Source organism: Aquarana catesbeiana, linkage group LG04 (genome assembly GCF_042186555.1).
Source record: "Aquarana catesbeiana isolate 2022-GZ linkage group LG04, ASM4218655v1, whole genome shotgun sequence".
Taxonomy (NCBI): Eukaryota; Metazoa; Chordata; class Amphibia; order Anura; family Ranidae; genus Aquarana; species Aquarana catesbeiana.
The window spans coordinates 187654663-187675159 of NC_133327.1; the positions used below are offsets into that span (position 1 = coordinate 187654663).

A 20497-nucleotide genomic window follows, 5' to 3' on the forward strand; every position below is an offset into this window, starting at 1 on the left:
TTTTGAACAGAAAAAGTGCTCGACACGCCTTTCAAGCGTTTTTAAGTGTACATTTTTCACAGTGTTTTGGGGGAAAATGCTTGTAAACCCACCTAAACGCATGTACAATGTGATCCATAGGAGCATTTTTTTATGCTGCCTAGTGTGTGCATGGACCCTTAAAAAAAAAAAAAAAGGGATTACAAGATATAAAGAGAGAAGATTCCATATTTGTCATTCTCATCTTGAGTGCAATATTGAACATATTTATTCTTGTTAATTGCTCTATGTCTCTGTTGGAAACATTCCAAAAGGCTCTTATCTACTTCAGCTGGTACCAGGGACTGAAATGACTCTGGGAAATCCACAGTAAACAAAGTGTGGACACTTGGAAAATGACCTTACAATGAAACAGCTGTCTTATGTGCAGTCCCAGGATTCAATGCAGCTAATGAGGTTTTTGGCTATTTCCTTGTAAACGGTTAGGCAAAATGAGTGGGAGTACTAAAAAAGAACTTCTTGAGATATATTTGATATAATACTTTTGTATTTAAAAAAAAAAAAAAAAATTATATTATATTATTATTATATATATATATATATATATATATATATATATATATATATATATATATATATATATATATATATATATATATATATATATATATATATATATATATATAAAGGGGAACTCTACCGGTCTTCATACTGAAAGTACTGTGCACTTTGGTAGAACCTGATTGGTGCCGCCTTACTCTGTTGTGACAGGGACTTCAAGAATCTATTATAAAAAGACAGAATCGCTGTAGGTACAAATCCACTACCATTCAGTCTGGGCAGACTGCCCACCCTCTGCTGCCACCAGAGGAAGAACGGAAAGTTGCCAAGATGTTACCAGACTGGCTATATAGGTTTTTTTTTGCAATGATTTTTATATGTACTGCACATATAAAAGCTCAATATAAACACAGTATATCTCAATATATGTTAATGTTTTAAAAGCCTTGTTTCTGTGCATAATTTGCAATTGCATATGCACATGGGGGCAGCCATATTTATTACACATGCAGGATCTGCTTTCTTCATTGCAGTGATCCTCTGTTCCCAATCACAGTCCATGGACAGTCTATGAGTCAGCCAAATGCCCTCTCTAGGTTGGCTGACATCTTATCTGAAATAGTAAAGCAGTTAGGCAGAGTCACTGTTGTATTTAATTCACCCTGCCTCTAGAAACTAATCTATAAATGTCTACATTTCATTGCATAAAAAAAAAAAAAAATCATAGAGCAAGTATGTAAAAATGTGAAAGTGTCATAAAAATGATTTAAAATAAACCTGCCCATTCTAGTCATAGTAACAGGTTGCAGTGTTAGCAGTGAGTACTCACATTCCTCCACTGCCCCAATCTACTAGTGTAGCCTGGGGAAACAACAGGTTCTCCAGGTCCAGGGGAACACAATAACCCTCAGCCTCTTCATAATGCACTATTCATTACCTCTGCAGCCAACCACCAGACCAGAGTATATTCAAATGGGGGATTCTGAACAACCCTGTGGACATTTGGACTTTTTCAGGCAGTTAAAAGTCACACAGCACTTTTGGGGCTCTGGTTGCAGCATAGATACAACAAATAATGATGGCACGCAGTGCCATAGAAGTTGCCATGTCTAAAAACAAATATAACAATATTTAATAACTGAAAATACAGAACATTTTATCGTAAAGAATAAATATTTGTTTCGAATGGTGGTACTTTGCCAGGAACCACACCATCCTGATGAATCCTACTCCCCTCTGAAATCTGCTTCATTTACATACACATGGCCTGGACTTTAAAGCCTCCTCCTGGGCAGAGGGGCACCAAAAGGGATCAGCTAGAAAACACTGCTCAACACTAGGCTACAATTCGCACAAGCTGACCAAAATTGGATAATAGAAACCTGGAAAAATGTTGCCTGGTCTGATGAGTCTCGATTTCAGCAGCAACATTCATATGGTAGGGTCAGGGTCAGATTTTGGTGTAAACCACATGAAAGCATGGATCCATCCTGCCTTGTACCAATGGTTCAGGCTTGTGGTGTAATGGTGCGGGGGATATTTTCTTGGCATACTTTGGACCCCTTAGTGCCAATTAAGCATTGTTTAAACGTCATGGCCTGAGTATTGTTAGTGACCATGTCCATCTCTTTATGACTACAGTGTACCCATCTTCTGATGGCTCCTTTCAGCAGGATAATGCACCATATCACAAAGCTCAAATCATCTCACCCCTGGTTTCTTGAACATGACAATGAGATCACTGTACTCCAATGGCCTCCACAGTCACCAGATCTCAATCCAATAGAGCACCATTCAGATGCGGTGGAACTTGAGACTCGTATCATGGATGTTCAGCCGACAAATCAGCAGCAACTGCATGATGTTATCATATAAATATGGACCAAAATCTCTGAGGAATGTTTCCAACACCTTGTTGAATCTATGTCATGAAGAATTAAGGAAGTTCTGAAAGCAAAAGGGGGTCCAACTTGGTACTAGCAAGGTGTACCTAATAAAGTGGCCGATGAGTTTAAGTGTATAGACATGTTACTTTCTATTATTTTACTATTATTTCCTCTTTATACAATTAATTCCATGTGCCAACATTGGCTGTGGTGAACAAACCAAGTTGTCTGTATAATCAAATTGTACATATATGTTATTATGACATTTTCTATTCTGTTCCAATAAGGAAAGGGGAATGCACAGCGACACAAAAACGCTGTGTATGGTATATGTGTGCATTTATTTTATTATAACCCACTAACATTCCTGATGCAATACTTGGCAGCAATGTCTAATGACCAGATCACTGTATTCTAACCTGGACACTCATACAGCTACTCTGTGTGTGGCCGGCGTAATATCTTTACTAAGACTTCCAAAAATACTTGATCAACTATGTACTGAACAATGATCCTCAAAAAATCTGGAAAAAAAAAAAAAAAAAAACACAAGACACAGTAACAAGTCAGCTACATTGAAAAAGGTCAGAATATTGTAAGCTTTTAGTAAATACCTGTTAAATTTTAATGCATTCTTGCTAATCCTACATTTTCCAACTATAGTTTTATACAGTCCCCTTCTGAGCCTCTTCACAGTAAATAAGATAAAAGGAGTGCGTTAGGAATTTTTTCATGCCATCGTTCACTAATGAAATCATCACATCAGCTGTTTATATTTTTCCTGCATGCTTATGGGAGTTTAGCCTGCATTCATATCTGAGTAGAGCACAAGCAAAGCATATTCCTTTTTTTTTTCAAGCATTTTACAAGCTTTGTGCAAGTGGTTTTGCAGGTGTATCAAGCTGCAGGCATTTGTTTCCTAGACTGGGCAAATAGAGGAGTGCAGTTCTCTTATGCCCTGTACACACAATTGAACTTTCCGGCGGAAAATGTGCGATCAGAGCTTGTTGTCGGAAATTCCGACCGTGTGTTTTGAGAGCTGGATCTAAAATTTTCCAACAAAATCAGTTTGCGTAAATTCCAATCGTGTGTAGACAATTTCGACACACAAAGTGCCATGCATGCTCGGAATCAAGCAGAAGAGCAGCACTGGCTATTGAACTTCATTTTTCTTGGCTCGTCGTAACATGTTGTACGTCACCGTGTTCTTGACGTTCGACCAACTTTGTGTGACCGTGTGTATGCAAGACAAGTTTGAGCCAGCATCCGTCGGAAAAAATCCATGGATTTTGTTGTCGGAATGTGCGATCGTGTGTACAGGGCATAAGAGTATCAGAATTATTCCAGTGCAAAGACACGCAGAGAAACACACGTGTTACCCATTTACCAATGCACCCACTGAAGTCTATAGGATAAAAACACTGTAATATGCACAAAAGTAAAAAAAGCATGTCATTTTTTTAAGCATAGGGTGCAAAGCGACTAAGTGAAGCAAAATGATACCCCAGCTCCACTGCCAATATGATGATCTATGAACTGTGAACCGGTGCTCTAGCCAGGACGTTCAGACCCCAAAATGCAGTATTTGATTCAGAAAAGGGCTGGCTTGCTTTGATGAAGGCTTCTTAGCCGAAACGCGTCAGCGTAGCCTGTACCCATGTAACCCAATAAAAGGACTTTAATTCAAGAGCATCCGAGTCACCAGCCCTTTTCTGATTTAAGTAAAGCGACTAAGTGCCCACGTGTGAACAGGGACAATTTTGAATGTAGTCAGGTTTAGGGAAACAAGCTGAAAAACACTCAAGTGTGAACAGGGACTAACATCTTAGAAACATCTGGTGCTTGGTTACATTGGAGGGCTTACAAGACAACCAAGATTCTATAGTAATGGAAAGTAACACAAAACATTTGAAGATTATTTTTTCCACAATGTCTACAGACACAGAGGAGAAGGTGGACTTGTTTTAATGTGCTTTTACTGCTTGTTCAGAATATGTAAATGCTTTAGCATGCATAGTCTAGCCAATGGTCTTTAAACTTTTTAAACTAAGGGTCAGTTTACTGTCCTTCTGTCTTTAGGGGGGCCAGAATGTGGCCAGTTTGAATAGAAAATGTCCTGGCATCAGTGGGAGTAAACACTGCCCCATCATTGGTTTTAGTAGGAGGAATAGTGTCCCATGGTTGATATCAGTGCGAGGAAAAGTGCCCCATGGTTGGTATGAATGGGAGGAATAGTGCCACATCAATGTTGTAAGTAGGAGGAATCATATCCCATTAATAGTGTCAGTAGGGGGAATGGTGCCTCATCATTGGTGGCAGTTGGAGGAACAGTGTCCCAAGAGCCAGATAGAGGCAAGCAAAGGGCCGCAGTTTGGAGACCAATGGTCTAGAACAATGGTCTACAAACTGCGGGCCAGATGTCGCCATTTGCTTGCCTTTATCCAGCCCTTGGGATACTGTTCATCCCACTGGTATAAGGCACTAATCCTTCCACAATCAACAACGATGAAGTCCTATTACTCCCACTGACAGCAACATTGGAGCACCATTTCTTCTGCAGACACCAATGATGAGGCACTATTCCTCCCACCGACACCAAAGATGAGGCATAATTCCTTCCACTAATACTAGTACCTGATTCTCCTCCTACTGATCACAGGTACTGTCATTTTTACTCCAACTGACCACTAAGCATGAGACATGGCCTATTCCTACTGACACTGGGGCATTTTCTATTCCCGCTGTCTACAGTCTGGCCCCTCCAAAGTCTAAAGGACAATAAACTGGCACTTTGTTTGGAGACCCCTGGTCTAGACACATTTCTTTTCTCATATAGAGGGTGGTTGGTTTTCTCAAATTGCAATTTGCTTTAAGAAAAGATACACTTAGTACTTTCAAATCCTGAAATTCTTCTTTAGGTACACAAGCAAAACCAAATGAATATGCAAAGTGCAGGGACCTAAACTAACCATTTAAAAAATCATCTTCTATAATAAAGCTAAAATGTTATCACCTGCTTCAAGCAACTCTCCATGGTGCCATATGGAGACTGTTGGTATTTGTTATATGGCCTTTGGACCCCAGCAGTCTGTAGAGAGAATGGGAACATTGCTTTGTAATGGGGAAATACTGTAGCTGTGATCTACTCCAGGGTTATGTGACAGGTCTCCAGTCGAATGTCTGTAGCCTCTAAACACACCTGCTGCATATCCAAAGTCTCTGACAATTTCCTCTAGTATGTCTTAAGTCTCTGAAGGTCCTCTCTAGCGATACACATGCTGAAAATTACACGTGGACCTTTGCTCACGTCAAGGGCCATAATGGAGCACCCCTATAGCTCATAGGTGGACAATCATCACTCTACATGCTGTCAAAAGTCCTGGGCAGCTTTAGCAACTTTTAGTTCCCTGTACTGTTGAATCACTATTCCAATCCTCACTGGACCACACATTAACCACTTCAGCTCCGGAAGGTTTTACCCCCTTCCTGACCAGGCCATTTTTAGCGATACGGCACTGCGTTAATTTAACCGACAATTGCGCGGTCGTGCGACGCTGTATCCAAAGAAAATTTGTGTCCTTTTTTCCCACATATAGATCTTTCTTTTAGGGGTATTTGATAACCTCTGCCGTTTTTATCTTTTGCGCCATAAACAAAAAAAGAGTGACAATTTTGAAAAAAAAATGAATAATATTTTTTACATTCTGCTATAAAACAACCAATATATTTTTATGATTTATAAAAATATAAAATTATTTAATAATTTATAATATAATTAAAAAAAAAAATCTAATTTCTTCATCAATTTAGGCCAATATGTATTCTGCTACATATTTTTGGTAAAAAAAAAAAAAAAAAATCCCAAAAAGCATTTATTGATCATTTTGCGCAAAAGTTATAGCGTCTACAAACTATGCGATAGATTCATGAACTTTTTTTTTTTATTGTTTTTACTAGACATTGCGGTGGACAAATCTGACACTAAGTGACACTTTTTGGGGACCAGGGACACCAATACAGTGATCAGTATTTTAAAAATAAATAAATAAATAAATAAAGCACTCACTGTATAAATGACACTGGCAGGGAAGGGGTTAACATCGGGGGTGATCAAAGGGTTAAGTGTGCTCCTAGGGAATGCCTTCTGTGTGGTGGATGGACTGACTGAAGGAAGAGAGACATCTGTGTTCCTGATTAGCAGAACACAAAATCTCTCTCTCCCCCTCTGTGACAGAACAGTGATCTGCCTTGTTTACATAGGCAGACCGCCGTTATGTCTCTCCTACAAATGATCGGCGGGTCCAGTCACAGCGGGAGCACACACCCCAGAGCCAACAACAGGAATCACGTACAGGTCCGTGATTTTGCGTTTAAGGGCCGCCGTAAATGTACGTGGGGCAGTCCTTAAGTGGTTAATATGATTATGTACATCAGGCTGATTTATTAAAGCAGTTGTAAACTGCTGCAGAGAAAAAAAAAAGTTACCCTGTGAGACAATTGCATAATGTGCTAGTATGCATCACATACATACTAGCACATTATGAAATGCTTACCTTAGAACGAAGCCCTCGAGTGGCGCGCTGTTACCACTGACAGGGCTTCCATCTTCACTCGGTCTTCCTTCTGGGTTCGCAGACTCCCGCTGTGTGAGTGGCTGGAGCCACGATGACATCACCCCCACTCATGCACATGGGAGCACTCGGTACCAGCATGGTGCTCTGAAGATGTCTGAAGACCTTCAGAGTGCATGGACCAACGTCACTGGCTACATCCAGTTTGAATATCTCCTAAACCCGCACCTTATTATAGGCTTACCGGTAAGTAAAAAAAAAAAAAAGAAAATCAGAAAGTGGACTTTACTACCGCTTTAAGATGTTTGTTTATCTAAAATACCACTGAACACACTATACCAGGGATATGCAATTAGTGGACCTCCAGCTGTTGCAGAACTACAAGTCCCATGAGGCATAGCAAGACTCTGACAGCCACAAGCATGACACCCAGAGGCAGAGGCATGATGGGACTTGTAGTTTAGCAACAGCTGGAGGTCCGCTAATTGCATATCCCTGCACTATACGTTTCATTAAGGCAGGTAGAGGGTCTTTGGCTTTTAGGAACTTGGATAGCTTTACGTAACTGTCTCTTTTGCAATAATTACAGAAGTAATAGATTCAGAAGATCTCATGCTGCTGGACAGCTTTTCCTCACACAAAAAGTACAAACACATATGCTCAGAATCAATGCTCACCAAACACAACATTAGCAGAAGGTGCCCAAAGGGTGGTGCTCAAGAGCTGAAATTCCACGTAGTACGTCACTACGTTCATGTTTGTTGGCCGACAATTGTGTACCGTTTGTATGCAAGACAAGTTCCTGGCACACGCCCTTCGGACAAAAGTCTGAGACACTTTGTTGGCCAACAATCTGATCGTGTGTACCAGGCTTAAAGAGGAAGTAAAGCCTGATGGGTTTTACTTCCCCTTTTGCTCCCTGCAAATTAAAAGCATAATGGGCTAGTATGCATCGCATACTAGCCCATTATGTGACACTTACCTGCAAACGAATCCATCGCTGTCCCCTGTGCAGGCTGTGTCCATCTTGGCCCCTCCTCCTTCTGGGGGCCGCGTACATCGGCTCTGTGACTGGCCGGAGCCGCGAGCGCGGGAGCCGTCAGTAACGGCATACGCTGGGGAAGGAAACGGCACGCTACAAGTGAAATATCTCCTAAACGGCGCACGTTTAGGAGATATTTCCACTACCTATAGGTAAGCCTTATTCTAGGATTACCTATAGTTAAAATGACTAGGGAGGGTTTACAACCACTTAGACAAAATAGTTCACAGAAACGGAACACAATTTTATTAGCTAAACTTTGCAACTTTTCTTCCCAACATACTTCACATGCCAGGGCTACCCTTTGTCACATATGGAAATGAGCGCTAGGAGAAGTTGGGTTTGTGAACGGAATACTGAACGTCGTGTTCTGGCACTCAGCCACACTGCCCTCCACAGGACCAAGCGGCCAAACTCCATTCATTCAATGTGATGGTCATTTGTTTACCTTGGTTTTATTAGTGCATATACAATAATCAAACTGTAAACCCACAGAAGTAAAATGCTAGAAAAAAAAAAAACTATCTCTAATAAACTTTCTTGTGTAGCCAGCACAATAACGAGTTAAACTATACCAATGCCTAAGCTTTTTTTTTTGAATAGGAGTAGATTTTTTTTCTTTTGCCAACTGTGTCTCATTCATTAGAAAGATTTCCTATCACTTTCTGTCATGTAGACTCAACAAGTAGTGAGAGGATATTTGCCAATTTGTGGGAAAATTCTCTTATACCTAGTTTTTCTAGTAGTCTGTTCCATGAACATACATACACACACTCCATGGTAGGTGAAGTTTTACAGGAAGTGCCGAGTTGTAAGCAGCCTGCTAAGCATGAAGTAGTGGGTCTGTGCCCTTGGTTCCTCCTCGTGGGCTTCCCATTTCAGGGCTTGAAGCTTTATTATACGCTGATTGGAGGGAAAAGACTGCTGAACCTTCACACTAGATTCGGAGTACATGAACCAGTGTTCACATATTTGTGGCATACTTTGTATACAATGCCAATTTATAGACTTGTAATTGCTGTTTAAAACAGTATTAAACCCAAAAATGTAATATATTGCAGCTTGCCATTCAGATGTGGTGGCTGCATTCATTTTCTTTTCTTAGGCTTTTTTCCTCCTCTGATGATCTAGCTAGTAACACACCTCCTATATTACAGCGTCCCCCGCTCTGGATGAATGAGCACTGGGGGCACCTTTGGACAGCAGCATTGTCAGTCTGGGAGAGGGGAGTGTTAAATGTATTAGTCGATTTCGATAGAACAACAAATTGAAGCCAAACTCCAGCTTTCACTTTTTAAGCAGTTACAGCAAACATTTCTTTTCATTTTGGAATGAAGGTTTTACAGAAACTAAATCAAAGCTGATCATTTCACGCACCCCTGTCAGTGTTAAATGGTTTGTCTCATCTCTGTTGATACATTCTGCTGAAGAGCTTGTTCTTAAAATGTTACTAAACCCAGGACCCTGCATTTACTATATCTGGTCTCCCACAAAACACAGAAACTCTATTTTAGTAAATATATAATGCTAAATACCTTTTCTCATCAGCAGTATATAGCAGTCGTGTGACTGCTATGGGCGTCTGGTTAAAGCTTGTAGGAGGGGTTTTCATTCTGCACTGGCTGTCCTATCAGGATGCAGCACCCCTGAACCTCTGTCTGGACAGTGCTGATTGGCCCTGTGCTGATCACATGCACCCTCCCAAGAAAAAAACCACTCCCTAGTAATACACACCAAACTGAGCATGTGCAGCATGTCCCCTTGCTCTGTATTATCAGGAAAGGAGGAGAGGATCAGAGAAGACAGGCTCAAACAGCCTTTTTACACAATGCAGAGGATTAACCCCTTAGGTTCCACAGTGAGTATAAAAAGCATGTTTTACTGTATATACAGACTGATATTACTGTTGTGCATACCTCCCAACTTTCTGAAATGGGAATGAGGGACACCTATTAGCAAACGTATGTAGGCATAGGACACACCCCCTGCCACACCCCCCTTAAAGGAAAATTGGATTAAAAAAAAAAAAGATTGGTCAAACCCACAAGTGCTTTTTTTTTATCAGTACTATTGCTTTATATTGGCTTGTGGAATTTTACAAATGCAGCAATTTAGAGACTGAATGAAAGGTTTAGCACTGGGAAACACTTTTTGAAAGATAAAAAGTGCATTTTATATACAACTGTATAGAAAAGACCAAAATGAGGCACAAATGAGGAGGAATGAGGGACAGAGGGACATTGCTCCAAATCAGGGACAGTCCCTCAAAATCAGGGACAGTTGGGAGCTATGCTGTTGTGGGTTTAGCAACACTGACAACAGACTTATTGGCTGGATCACCAAATGAAAATAAAAGAAAGAAATCCTAAAAAAGAAAAAGGACTGCAACAATCACATCTAAGAAATGGTAAGCATCAAAACAATACATGTTTGCTTTTGGGTTTAATACAACTTTAAGTAAAAGTGGAAGAATCTGGAAGAATCTTCTAGCTGGAAGAATTGATATTCACAGAGGACACCTGCATGTTCAAGTGTCAGTGTATGAAGTGAGCATCAGGCAGATGAAAAAAAAATGTACATTATCATAATATGCTGGACTGGTTAGGCTCGGTTCACGCTACTGCGATCTGAAAGTCGTGCGACTTTGCCTGGCCACTTAAAGACTACTTTGATGTGACTTTTGGGAATGCCTGTTAATCTTCCTGTAATGTCAGATCCAAATCACATCAATATAGAGCAAGAGACGACTTCCATTAAAGTCTATGGGCACTTGAAGTGGTACAGGAACCTTTTCTAAAGTTGGCGACTTCAGTAATGCTAATTAATACAGCTTTTATTGAATAACATGGGATTTCACATGCCATGCGACTTGGGGTCTCAAAAGTCGGATCCCATATCGCGTGAACCGAGCACAATTGTGACAGGATCCTGAAAAACAAGGTGTAAAGTATAACTGTGGTTAGTCCAGGAGCTAGTGGTCTCTAAATGAGAAAAGGGCTGTCTGCCTGGCAGTGAGGAAAGAATTCTCAATTTTTAGCATGTGGCCGGTGACCTGGGCCTACATGTTATATGGGCATCGGATGCAAGCCTGGTCCTTTGGAGCCCTGGCCTAAAAACGCGGAACCTGCAAGGCTTTCTGAAGAGAGTAGTTCCTAGCAGAGTGTCAGTGCTAAAGAGAACTGGGGGATGGATCTTGAATCCACCATCCGTGCGGATGCATGCATGTGCGTGCTTCTACTATGGAGGCTCTCAAAATTTAGAGTTAGGACTTCCAAATGTGTGCAAACGAAACCCCAGTTTTTAAATGTATACCGTTAGACTGGATAAATCGGTTGGTTGCAGGCTGGTCAGCAAGTTGAGCTAGGAATTTTCTTTGGCTTGGTTTGACATGCGTTGTCATTCTATGTGCTCCTTGCTGCAAAGGCCAGTTATAGGTGGGGGCAGTGGTCATTTGTTTGTACTGTTGGAATTTTGGTGAGGGGACCTGAAACTCGTCGGGTAGAATGGAGACAGCACAACTTCAGGAGATATGCAATTTATATGATGTGTGTACAATAATGCCGTGTATCTTATTGTTTGTTTTTTTGTCTTTCTAAATTTTGGAATTCTTTTAATATGCAACAATAAATTTGTCTATTTTTTAACCTATTATTCTGGTGTACTAGTTGCCCACAAAGTCTCAATCTCTATTGGCGGTTCTGGTTCTTTATAGGCATCCTGGTGTGGGGATGCACTGGACACCTTTGCTGCCATTGTGCTATATGCTGGGTATCCAGTGCGCCCCTGTGCCTTTCAGGAGGGGTGGGCTCCCTCCAGGTTCACCTGCCCTCTACCTATCCATTAGAATGCATGTGCTTCTACTATGGAGGCTCTCAAAATTCATAGAGTTATTATTATTATTATTATTATACGGGATCTATATAGCGCCAAAAGTTTATGCAGTGCTTTACAATATAAAAGGAAGACAATACAGTTATAATATAATAAAATACAAGAGGATTAAGAGGGCCCTGCTCAGAAGAGCTTACAATCTAATAGTTAGGACTGCAGATAATACTGGAGTGCCATGAAGTGGCTCTGCAGCTTACACGTGTATTGGCAAATGTGTGCAAACTATACCCGTTTTAACACATACTGCTAAACAGGATAGTTTGGTTGGTTGCAGGCTGGTCGGTAAGTTGAGCTGGGAATTTTCTTTGGTTTTGTTTATTCTGGGCCAGTGCCGTAAGTGCCGGTTCACACAGGGGCGGCACGACTTGCAGGTCGCCTCAGCGAGGCGACCTGCAAACGACTTCTGAGGCGACTTGCAAAACGACTTCTGTATAGAAGTCTATGCAAGTCGCCCCAAGTCGCCCCCAAAGTAGTACAGGAACCTTTTTCTAAGTCGGAGCGACTTGCGTCGCTCCTATTAGAACGGTTCCGTAGCACAGAACGGGAGGCGACTTGTCAGGCGACTAGGTCGCCTGACAAGTCGCCCCTATGTGAACCGAGCCTAAGGTGAACCTGTGCTTTGCACAATCATGTAAGGAGGTTCACTTAATTGTCGCCCCTCCTAGCAGCACATACTTTCTTCTATTTGCTCTTTTCAACCGTCATGTGCGAAAGTAAATACCTAGTACATGCAGAAAAATCCGTACCCCCCAAATATAGGGAGAATGTGACTCACTACCTTTTCTCCTTTTTGATGATGATGACGCTTGGCAATAGGTCCCTCAGGCACATAGTGCTTTCACAGGAGGGTGGGGTAGCAGCCTAGCCCAATGTATGTTCCAGGTCTAAACTTGGTTACACAGGGCTTATTCATTTTGCTTTCGATATCCAAACAGAGTGGCAGGAGAGGGCAAGGAAGGTGAATATGTGCAGCTGGGGAGGGTAGCAGCCGGGCATTCAGAGCGCATGTGCCGCTGACATCAGTGGCTGCATGCAAAGGGAATATCTCCTAAACCGTACAGGTTTTGGAGATATTAATTTTACCTACAGGTAAGCCTTATTATAGGCTTACCTGTAGGTAAAAATGACAAAATTGGGCTATACAACCACTTTAAGTCTGAAGAGCTTATACAGAGCTCAGGATCCTCCCAATGCTTTCCGGTGACAGCACTTGGACCTGGCAATAGCCTTCTCAGGCACTTAGCACCTCATTGTGGAAATTATTAAAGAGCGTTCTATGCTGCCCTAAGCAAGAAAGTACCAAGTTTTCTTTGGGGCCTTGGCTGGTGAACAGGCAGGCAAAGGAGAAAGTAAAAAGGTAAGTGCAAACACTGAGGGGTTCCTGCTAAACATCAGTTAGTCTACCCTAAAAGTCACAAAAAAACAGGTTCACTTTAATAAAATAAATAAAAACCATAATGATCACGAATGGATTAACCACTGAAATGCGTGACTATTGCAATCAATGCATGGTTCAGTCCCACTGCTTGCAAAAATGTGAAGAATTCCCCCCATAGGGCATACAAATTAAATCAGAAGATTCAGTACTAACATTTATATCATCAATTATCCCCAAGCAGAAAAACCTGTTTTACCTTACATGAGTAAGAACCACATAAACGCAGTCACACACACACACATTATACCAAGGGTCAGCAGCCTTTTGCACATTATGTGTCAATTACAAGCATTAAAACAACCGGTGTGCCAGTAGCTGTAGAGTTTAATTTTCAGTTTTTGAACTCATAGTCGTACTGCTACACTGGCAAGTTAAACTCGATTATTATTATATAGGTGCGCACACAAAACTGGTTCATATTTACCATGAAAGTGGTTTTAAAGTCTTTTTTTAAACTTATACCTACAGGCAAGCCTATAATAAGGCTTACCCGTAGGTACAGTGAATATCTCCTAAACTTGCACAGTTTAGGAGCCATTCACACTTCATGCAGCCGGTGACATCCCGGCGCATGTGCTCTGAAGGGACGGCATACCCGTGCCATCCCTGTATAGCCCCGTGCCATGGCCGTAATGTGTGCACGAGTGAGGCTTGGCCAACCAGAAGGCCAGAGCACTTGAACCCTGAAGGAAGATCGGGTGAAGATGAAAGCCCTGTCAGCAGCAACAGCGTGCGGCTTGAGGGCTTCATTCTAAGGTAAGCATTTCATAATGTGCTAGTATGTACTAGCACATTATGCCATTGTCATGCAGGTTTACTACTGTTTTAACTGAGCAATAAACTGAACTTCAGTTTCAGTGTGATCCCTGTTCTTGTCCTTCACTGCTCAGTTTTTCTTTGTTTGGTCTATAGGCTGATCATTTCAGCTACAGAAATGCACTCTGAATTGTCTGTTGTAAGTCAGGTGCCAGATGGACTTAACACTGTCATTAGGGGTGGAAAAAAAAAAATCTGTTCACACACGCATGTGAATCCAAATACAGAGTAATGCAAAAGACACCTTTTCAAAGGAGTTTGGTAAACTCAGTAGACTGCAAACTAGACGATATTTCACAAACTATACTACAGGCATGTTTTATTGGGAAATATCAAATCGTTTTGTAGACTTTGTGCCTTTATGACCTTCCGGGTGCCACTGAAAATGGCTTTGTGTGCCCACTGTGGCACGCATGCCTTGGGTTGCTGACCCCTGTGTATATATAATTTTGGGCATACACAGATCGAATCCTGGCCGATTTCTGATGAATCATCTGAAATTTGAACTCTGGGTTGCGACTGATGGTAAGTTCTTGGCTGCAATCACTGTTCAGGTATTTTGACAGATGCGGGTATTGCGGCTGTCAGAATACAATGGCAAGGGGAGGGGATATGTTCATCTACCCTGTTGGATTGAGAAACCTATGGATTTCTCTTGTTTAGCCTGTGGCAATTTCTAGGTGTGCATTTGATAAGATGAGTTTACAACTGGGACCAACAGTAAAGTATCTTCAGTACACTTGCATAACACATTGGAGTTAGTCTGCCCAGCAAAAAAATACAGTTCTGCTGCTTTCCGAGTCAAACCCATAGAAAAATAAGCCTGGCTCCCACTCAGTTAAAAAACAATCTTCATCCAATGGATCCTGCATTTCAATTACCCTCTAACAAAACCCATTACACACACTGCACCTCACACACTAAACCTCTTCTCTGCTACTACAGAACTTCCCAAGGTCTTTTACTGCTCCCCTCAGCATGAGGCCAGACCTTCCCCTCCTCTCTATCCACAAAGAATCACTTTGTTGTGTACAGAGGGACAAAGGATGGGTGACACAAACTATTCCCTCTTCCCCTGAGCTATGGGAAAAATCTTACCGCACAACTAACACGTAGCTTTAAAGAGCATGTTTTCCATCATTCCTTTTATTGCTCATTCTCTAAAATGCTATTTAAAAAGAAAATGTATCATTTTTACACTTAGCTCTTTTGAAATAGTCACAATATTTGCCACAGATATCTAAAAATAATGATGTATTTTTGAAAATACGCCAGCATATTAACATAGGTAATGACAGTAGCATCTTGGAATTTTGATGCCTCTGTCCAGTTCATTTTTAGTGAAAACTCAGAGTTGGCCCCCTCCTTTAACCCACGAGCACACAGGCACTAAAGCAGGAGGTCGTATGATGCCATAAGGTGGCTTTGCATTTGATTGTATAATCAGATTGCAAGGTAGATGGTCAGCTTTACTGGATACACTCTAGTCTAGTCAAGTAGCCAATAAAAAATTGTGGTAAATAATATATTCCATCAAAAAAACCCCCAAAAAAACAAGGCATGCAGCATTTGGGGTAAACCGCTTAATCTCTGTATTTGTGGACGACACTAAGCTAAGCAGGGCAATAACTTCGTAGGATGTGGAAACCTTGCAAGAAGATCTAAACAAATTGATGGAGTGGGCAACTACATGGCAAATGAGGTTTAATGTAGAAAAATGTAAAATAATGCATTTGGGTGGCAAAAATATGAATGCAATCTATACACTGGGGGGAGAACCTCTGGGAGAATCTAGGATGGAAAAGGACCTGGGGGTCCTAGTAGATGATTAAAAAAGGGGATCAACTCCAGAGATAAAACGATAATTCTCCCACTCTACAAGTCCGGCCGCACCTGGAGTATGCTGTCCAGTTCTGGGCACCAGTCCTCAGGAAGGATGTACTGGAAATGGAGCGAGTACAAAGAAGGGCAACAAAGCTAATAAAGGGTCTGGAGGATCTTAGTTATGAGGAAAGGTTGCGAGCACTGAACTTATTCTCTCTGGAGAAGAGACGTTTGAGAGGGGATATGATTTCAATTTACATATACCATACTGGTGACCCCACAATAGGGAGAAAACTTTTTTGCGGAAGGGAGTCTAATAAGACATGTGGCCACTCACTAAAATTAGGAGAAAAGAGGTTTAACCTTAGAGGGTTAAACCTCTGTAGAGGGTTCTTTACTGTAAGAGCGACAAGGATGTGGAATTCCCTTCCACAGGCGGTGGTCTCAGCAGGGGGCATCGATAGTTTAAAAAAACTATTAGATAAGCACCTGAACGACTGCAACATACAGAGATATACAATGTAATACTGACTTATAATCACACACATAGGTTGGACTTATTGGACTTGTGTCTTTTTTCAATCTCACCTATGTAACTATGTATGTAACTATGTATGTAGCTATGTACAGTGAAAGCATTCATTATTTTTTCTAATGTGAATGTTCCTTACAAAAATTCTACTGTGAACAAGCAATCATTATGCTTGTTTACACAGAATACACTGAATAGCATTTATTCGACAGGCTAGCTGTACAGAAGTCGATCTATATTCACCTAAACAGAAGTCGATCTATAGATCGACTTCTGTACAACCACTTCCCCATACATGGATCGAAATTTGGCCATTTCATAAGGTATCTGCTAAATTCGATTCATGTATGGGGAATTAGTTGTGCAGATCTACCGATAGACTTCGGTACAACTGTGCTGTTGGATTTTCCTGGCATGATCGGCAATAGCTGGTGGCACTGATGAGTGTATTCTAACGGCGGGGAACTGCAAATGTATGGATGCAGGAACCAAGTCATTTTTTTTTCGCTGAACAAGTTGGTTGAATGAGAAAAAGGACTCATCTATGGGCTACCTAACTCACCTGAGCATAGAATGAAGACTTACCATCCACTCCAATAACACTGAACTCTGACATCTGGTATATACTATTGCTTGGCCAGTGAGGGGGTTTAGTGAACAGAATGCTCATAAAAATACATCACACAACCTATCCATAAGAAAACTGGTTCATCAAAAGAATTATTTTAGCTCACTGGTAGAAAAGTATATATAGATAGATATAGATATAGATATTAATATAGAAAGAGAGAGAGAGAGAGAGAGAGAGGTCGATAGAAAGAGAATTTACATAGAGAATTTACATACCACGGACAACTGACTCCATGTTGACCTCAGGGGTTTATACTGTACAATGATCCGATCTTCTTTTGGCTCTTTGGATTCAGCATCCTCATCCGAGTCATTATCCAGGGCTTTCTCTTTGTAGTTCTGGTATAAGACGGCATTTTCTGAAAGTAATGCAGATTTTTTTTTACTAAAACAAGTCAAGAAAACTATATAAATCACATTAAAAACAAATCAGCTCATATCTGAACAGAAGAAAATGTTGGAAAAAAAAAAAAAATGCCATCCCATGTGTTTTACAAGTTAAACATATATTTCAGCATAGCATATACATCATGGAAACTATAGGCCCAATGTCAAGTTAAAAATAGGAACGCAAGCATGTGTTTGTATACACCAATACGTGCACAGAGACATTGTATTATAAATGGATAATTCTATGGCATGCTGGGGGCAGTTGAAAAATGAGAGGGAGGAATCATGGTTAAAAATAGATGCGCTTCCTGTCAATAGCGAACGCATTCAATAGAACACTGAACGAGTATCGCTACTGCCCATGTACTCTTGAGAAGCTACTTTGACAACTTATATTTAACAGTAAAAAACGACAAACAATATAAACTTGGTAAGCAGAAGCAATGGAGACATCCAAAGATAGTTTATTTTTGTAGCAGGGCCTACTCATTTATCCGCAGTTGTCCAAATGCATCAAAACTTATAACTGAACCAGTAAGGTTTTCAAAAGTAAAGAACCCCAGGTTAAAAGCGAACATATGAAAATGCATTGCAAATTGTGTGCCTATATATCAGACAGTATCAAAGCAATAGGGATTGAATGTCCATGCACATAACCTGTAAATTCTTAGAAGACCACCAAATATATACACAAATGAAGAGAGGGTTGCAGCATACAAAGCTCCATATAGCTCATATAAAAATGACATCATTTTTTCATGTGACAACACTTTTCTACAATGTAAACTAGTAAGTGCACAGCTTGTATAACAGTGTAAATAAGCTGTCCCCTCAAAATAACCCAACACACAGCCATTAATGTCTAATCCGCTGGCAACAAAAGTGAGTACACCCCTAAGTGAAAATGTCCAAATTGGGCCCAAAGTGTCTATATTTTGTGTGGCCACCATTATTTTCCAGCACTGCCTTAACCCTCTTGGGCATGGAGTTCACCAGTGCTTCACAGGTTGCCACCGGAGTCCTCTTCCACTCCTGCATGTCAACATCGCGGAGCTGGTGGATGTTGGAGACCTTGCGCTCCTCCACCTTCCATTTGAGGATGCCCCACAGATGCTCAATAGGGTTTAGATCTAGAGACATGCTTGGCCAGTCCATCACCTTTACCTTCAGCTTCTTCAGCAAGGCAGTGGTCATCTTGGAGGTGTGTTTAGGGTCGTTATGTTGGAATACTGCCCTGCAGCCCAGTCTCCAAAAGGAGGGGATCATGCTCTGCTTTAGTATGTCACAGTACATGTTGGCATTCATGGTTCCCTCAATGAACTGTAGCTCCCCAGTGCCGGAAGCACTCATGCAGCCCCAGACCATGACACTCCCACCACCATGCTTGATTGTAGGCAAGACACTTGTCTTTGTATGCCTCACCTGGTTGCCGGCACACACGCTTGACACCATCTGAACCAAATAAGTTTATCTTGGTCTCATCAGACCACAGGACATGGTTCCAGTAATCTATGTCCTTAGTCTGCTTGTCTTCAGCAAACTGTTTGCAGGCTTTCTAGTGCATCATTTTTAGAAGAGGCTTCCTTCTGGGGCGACAGCCATGCAGACCAATTTGATGCAGTGTGAGACGTATGGTCTGAGCACTGACAGGCTGACCTCTCACCCCTTCAGCCTCTGCAGCAATGCTGGCAGCACTCATACGTCTATTTCGCAAACACAACCTCTGGATAGGACTCTGAGGACGTGCACTCAACTTTTTTGGTCGACCATGGAGAGGCCTGTTCTGAGTGGAACCTGTCCTGTTAAACCGCTGGTCTTGGCAACCTTCTTATAGTCTAGGCCATCTTTATGTTGAGCAACAATTCTTTTTTTCAGATCCTCAGGGAGTTCTTTTTCATGAGGTCCCATGTTGAACTTCCAGTGACCAGTATGAGAGAGTGAGAGCGATAACACCAAATTTAACACACCTGCTCCCCATTCACACCTGAGACCTTGTAACACTAATGAGTCACATGACACCGGAGAGGGAAAATGGCAAATTGGACATTTTCACTTAGGAGTTTTTTTACTCACTTTTGTTGCTAGCAGTTTAGACATTAATGGCTGTGTGTTGAGTTATTCTGAGGGGACAGCAAATTTACACTGTTATACAAGCTGTACACTCACTACTTTACATTGTAGCAAATGTATATATATACACATACATATACATATACACACAAATATACATAATTATTCATTTTCTTTTTTAACAGGTGTATGTCTTGGAGTATTGCAGCAGAGTAGAAAATGTGACATTTACTTATGATGAATTTAGAGCTGAAAAACACGCTGTGATAGCTGATGCAGAAGCAAGCCTACAGTACTAAATTCTTGAATCTCCAGACTGTAGCAGCACATTCTGTTAAGCATTGCTGTCACACAGTATTAAGCTGTACTTTAAACTATGGGCAAACGTCCAATATAAAGACACCATGCAGCCATAGCAGTGTTTGTATACGAGCCATTCATGTCCTAGCAACCGGCTCTGAGCTCTGTGAAATGCTCCATAATTGGTGCTACCCAATGTTTTAGGTTAAGGTATGCTTGTCTTCTCCATTGAGGTGGTACATCTTTATGTGTGAAAGTCCAGTATAACCCATGATGTAACTCCAGAAAGGAGTGACAAATAAGTTTTTATATATGGTTCTCCTTATTTTAGTCCTTTCTTTTCACACTTACAGGGTTCTCCTTTTATTGCTAGGTATTGATCTGTTGATTGATCTGGTATTGATCTGTTGGGAGCTAGTCTAAGTTTCCTCTACAAATGACCAAAATTTTACAATAAAGTGCAGGAGGAAGAGTAGAGGAAAATGTAAGCTGCTACGCTGACCTCCTGAAAATGCCAGTTGTCTGGCTGACTCTGGTTTCAGGACTTTCTAAGTCGCTGACATTGAA

General features: G+C 41.1%; 1 protein-coding gene across 1 annotated transcript in view; it reads right to left on the reverse strand.

The window, feature by feature from the left end:
• The window catches only part of ARHGEF26 (Rho guanine nucleotide exchange factor 26), a 216713-nt gene that overhangs the window by 162052 nt on the left and 34164 nt on the right, over positions 1-20497 (reverse strand). The window contains exon 4 of the mRNA XM_073626013.1: positions 17387-17529. Within this exon, the coding sequence (XP_073482114.1) occupies positions 17387-17529 (143 nt within the window). The remainder of the gene's footprint in view (positions 1-17386; positions 17530-20497) is intronic.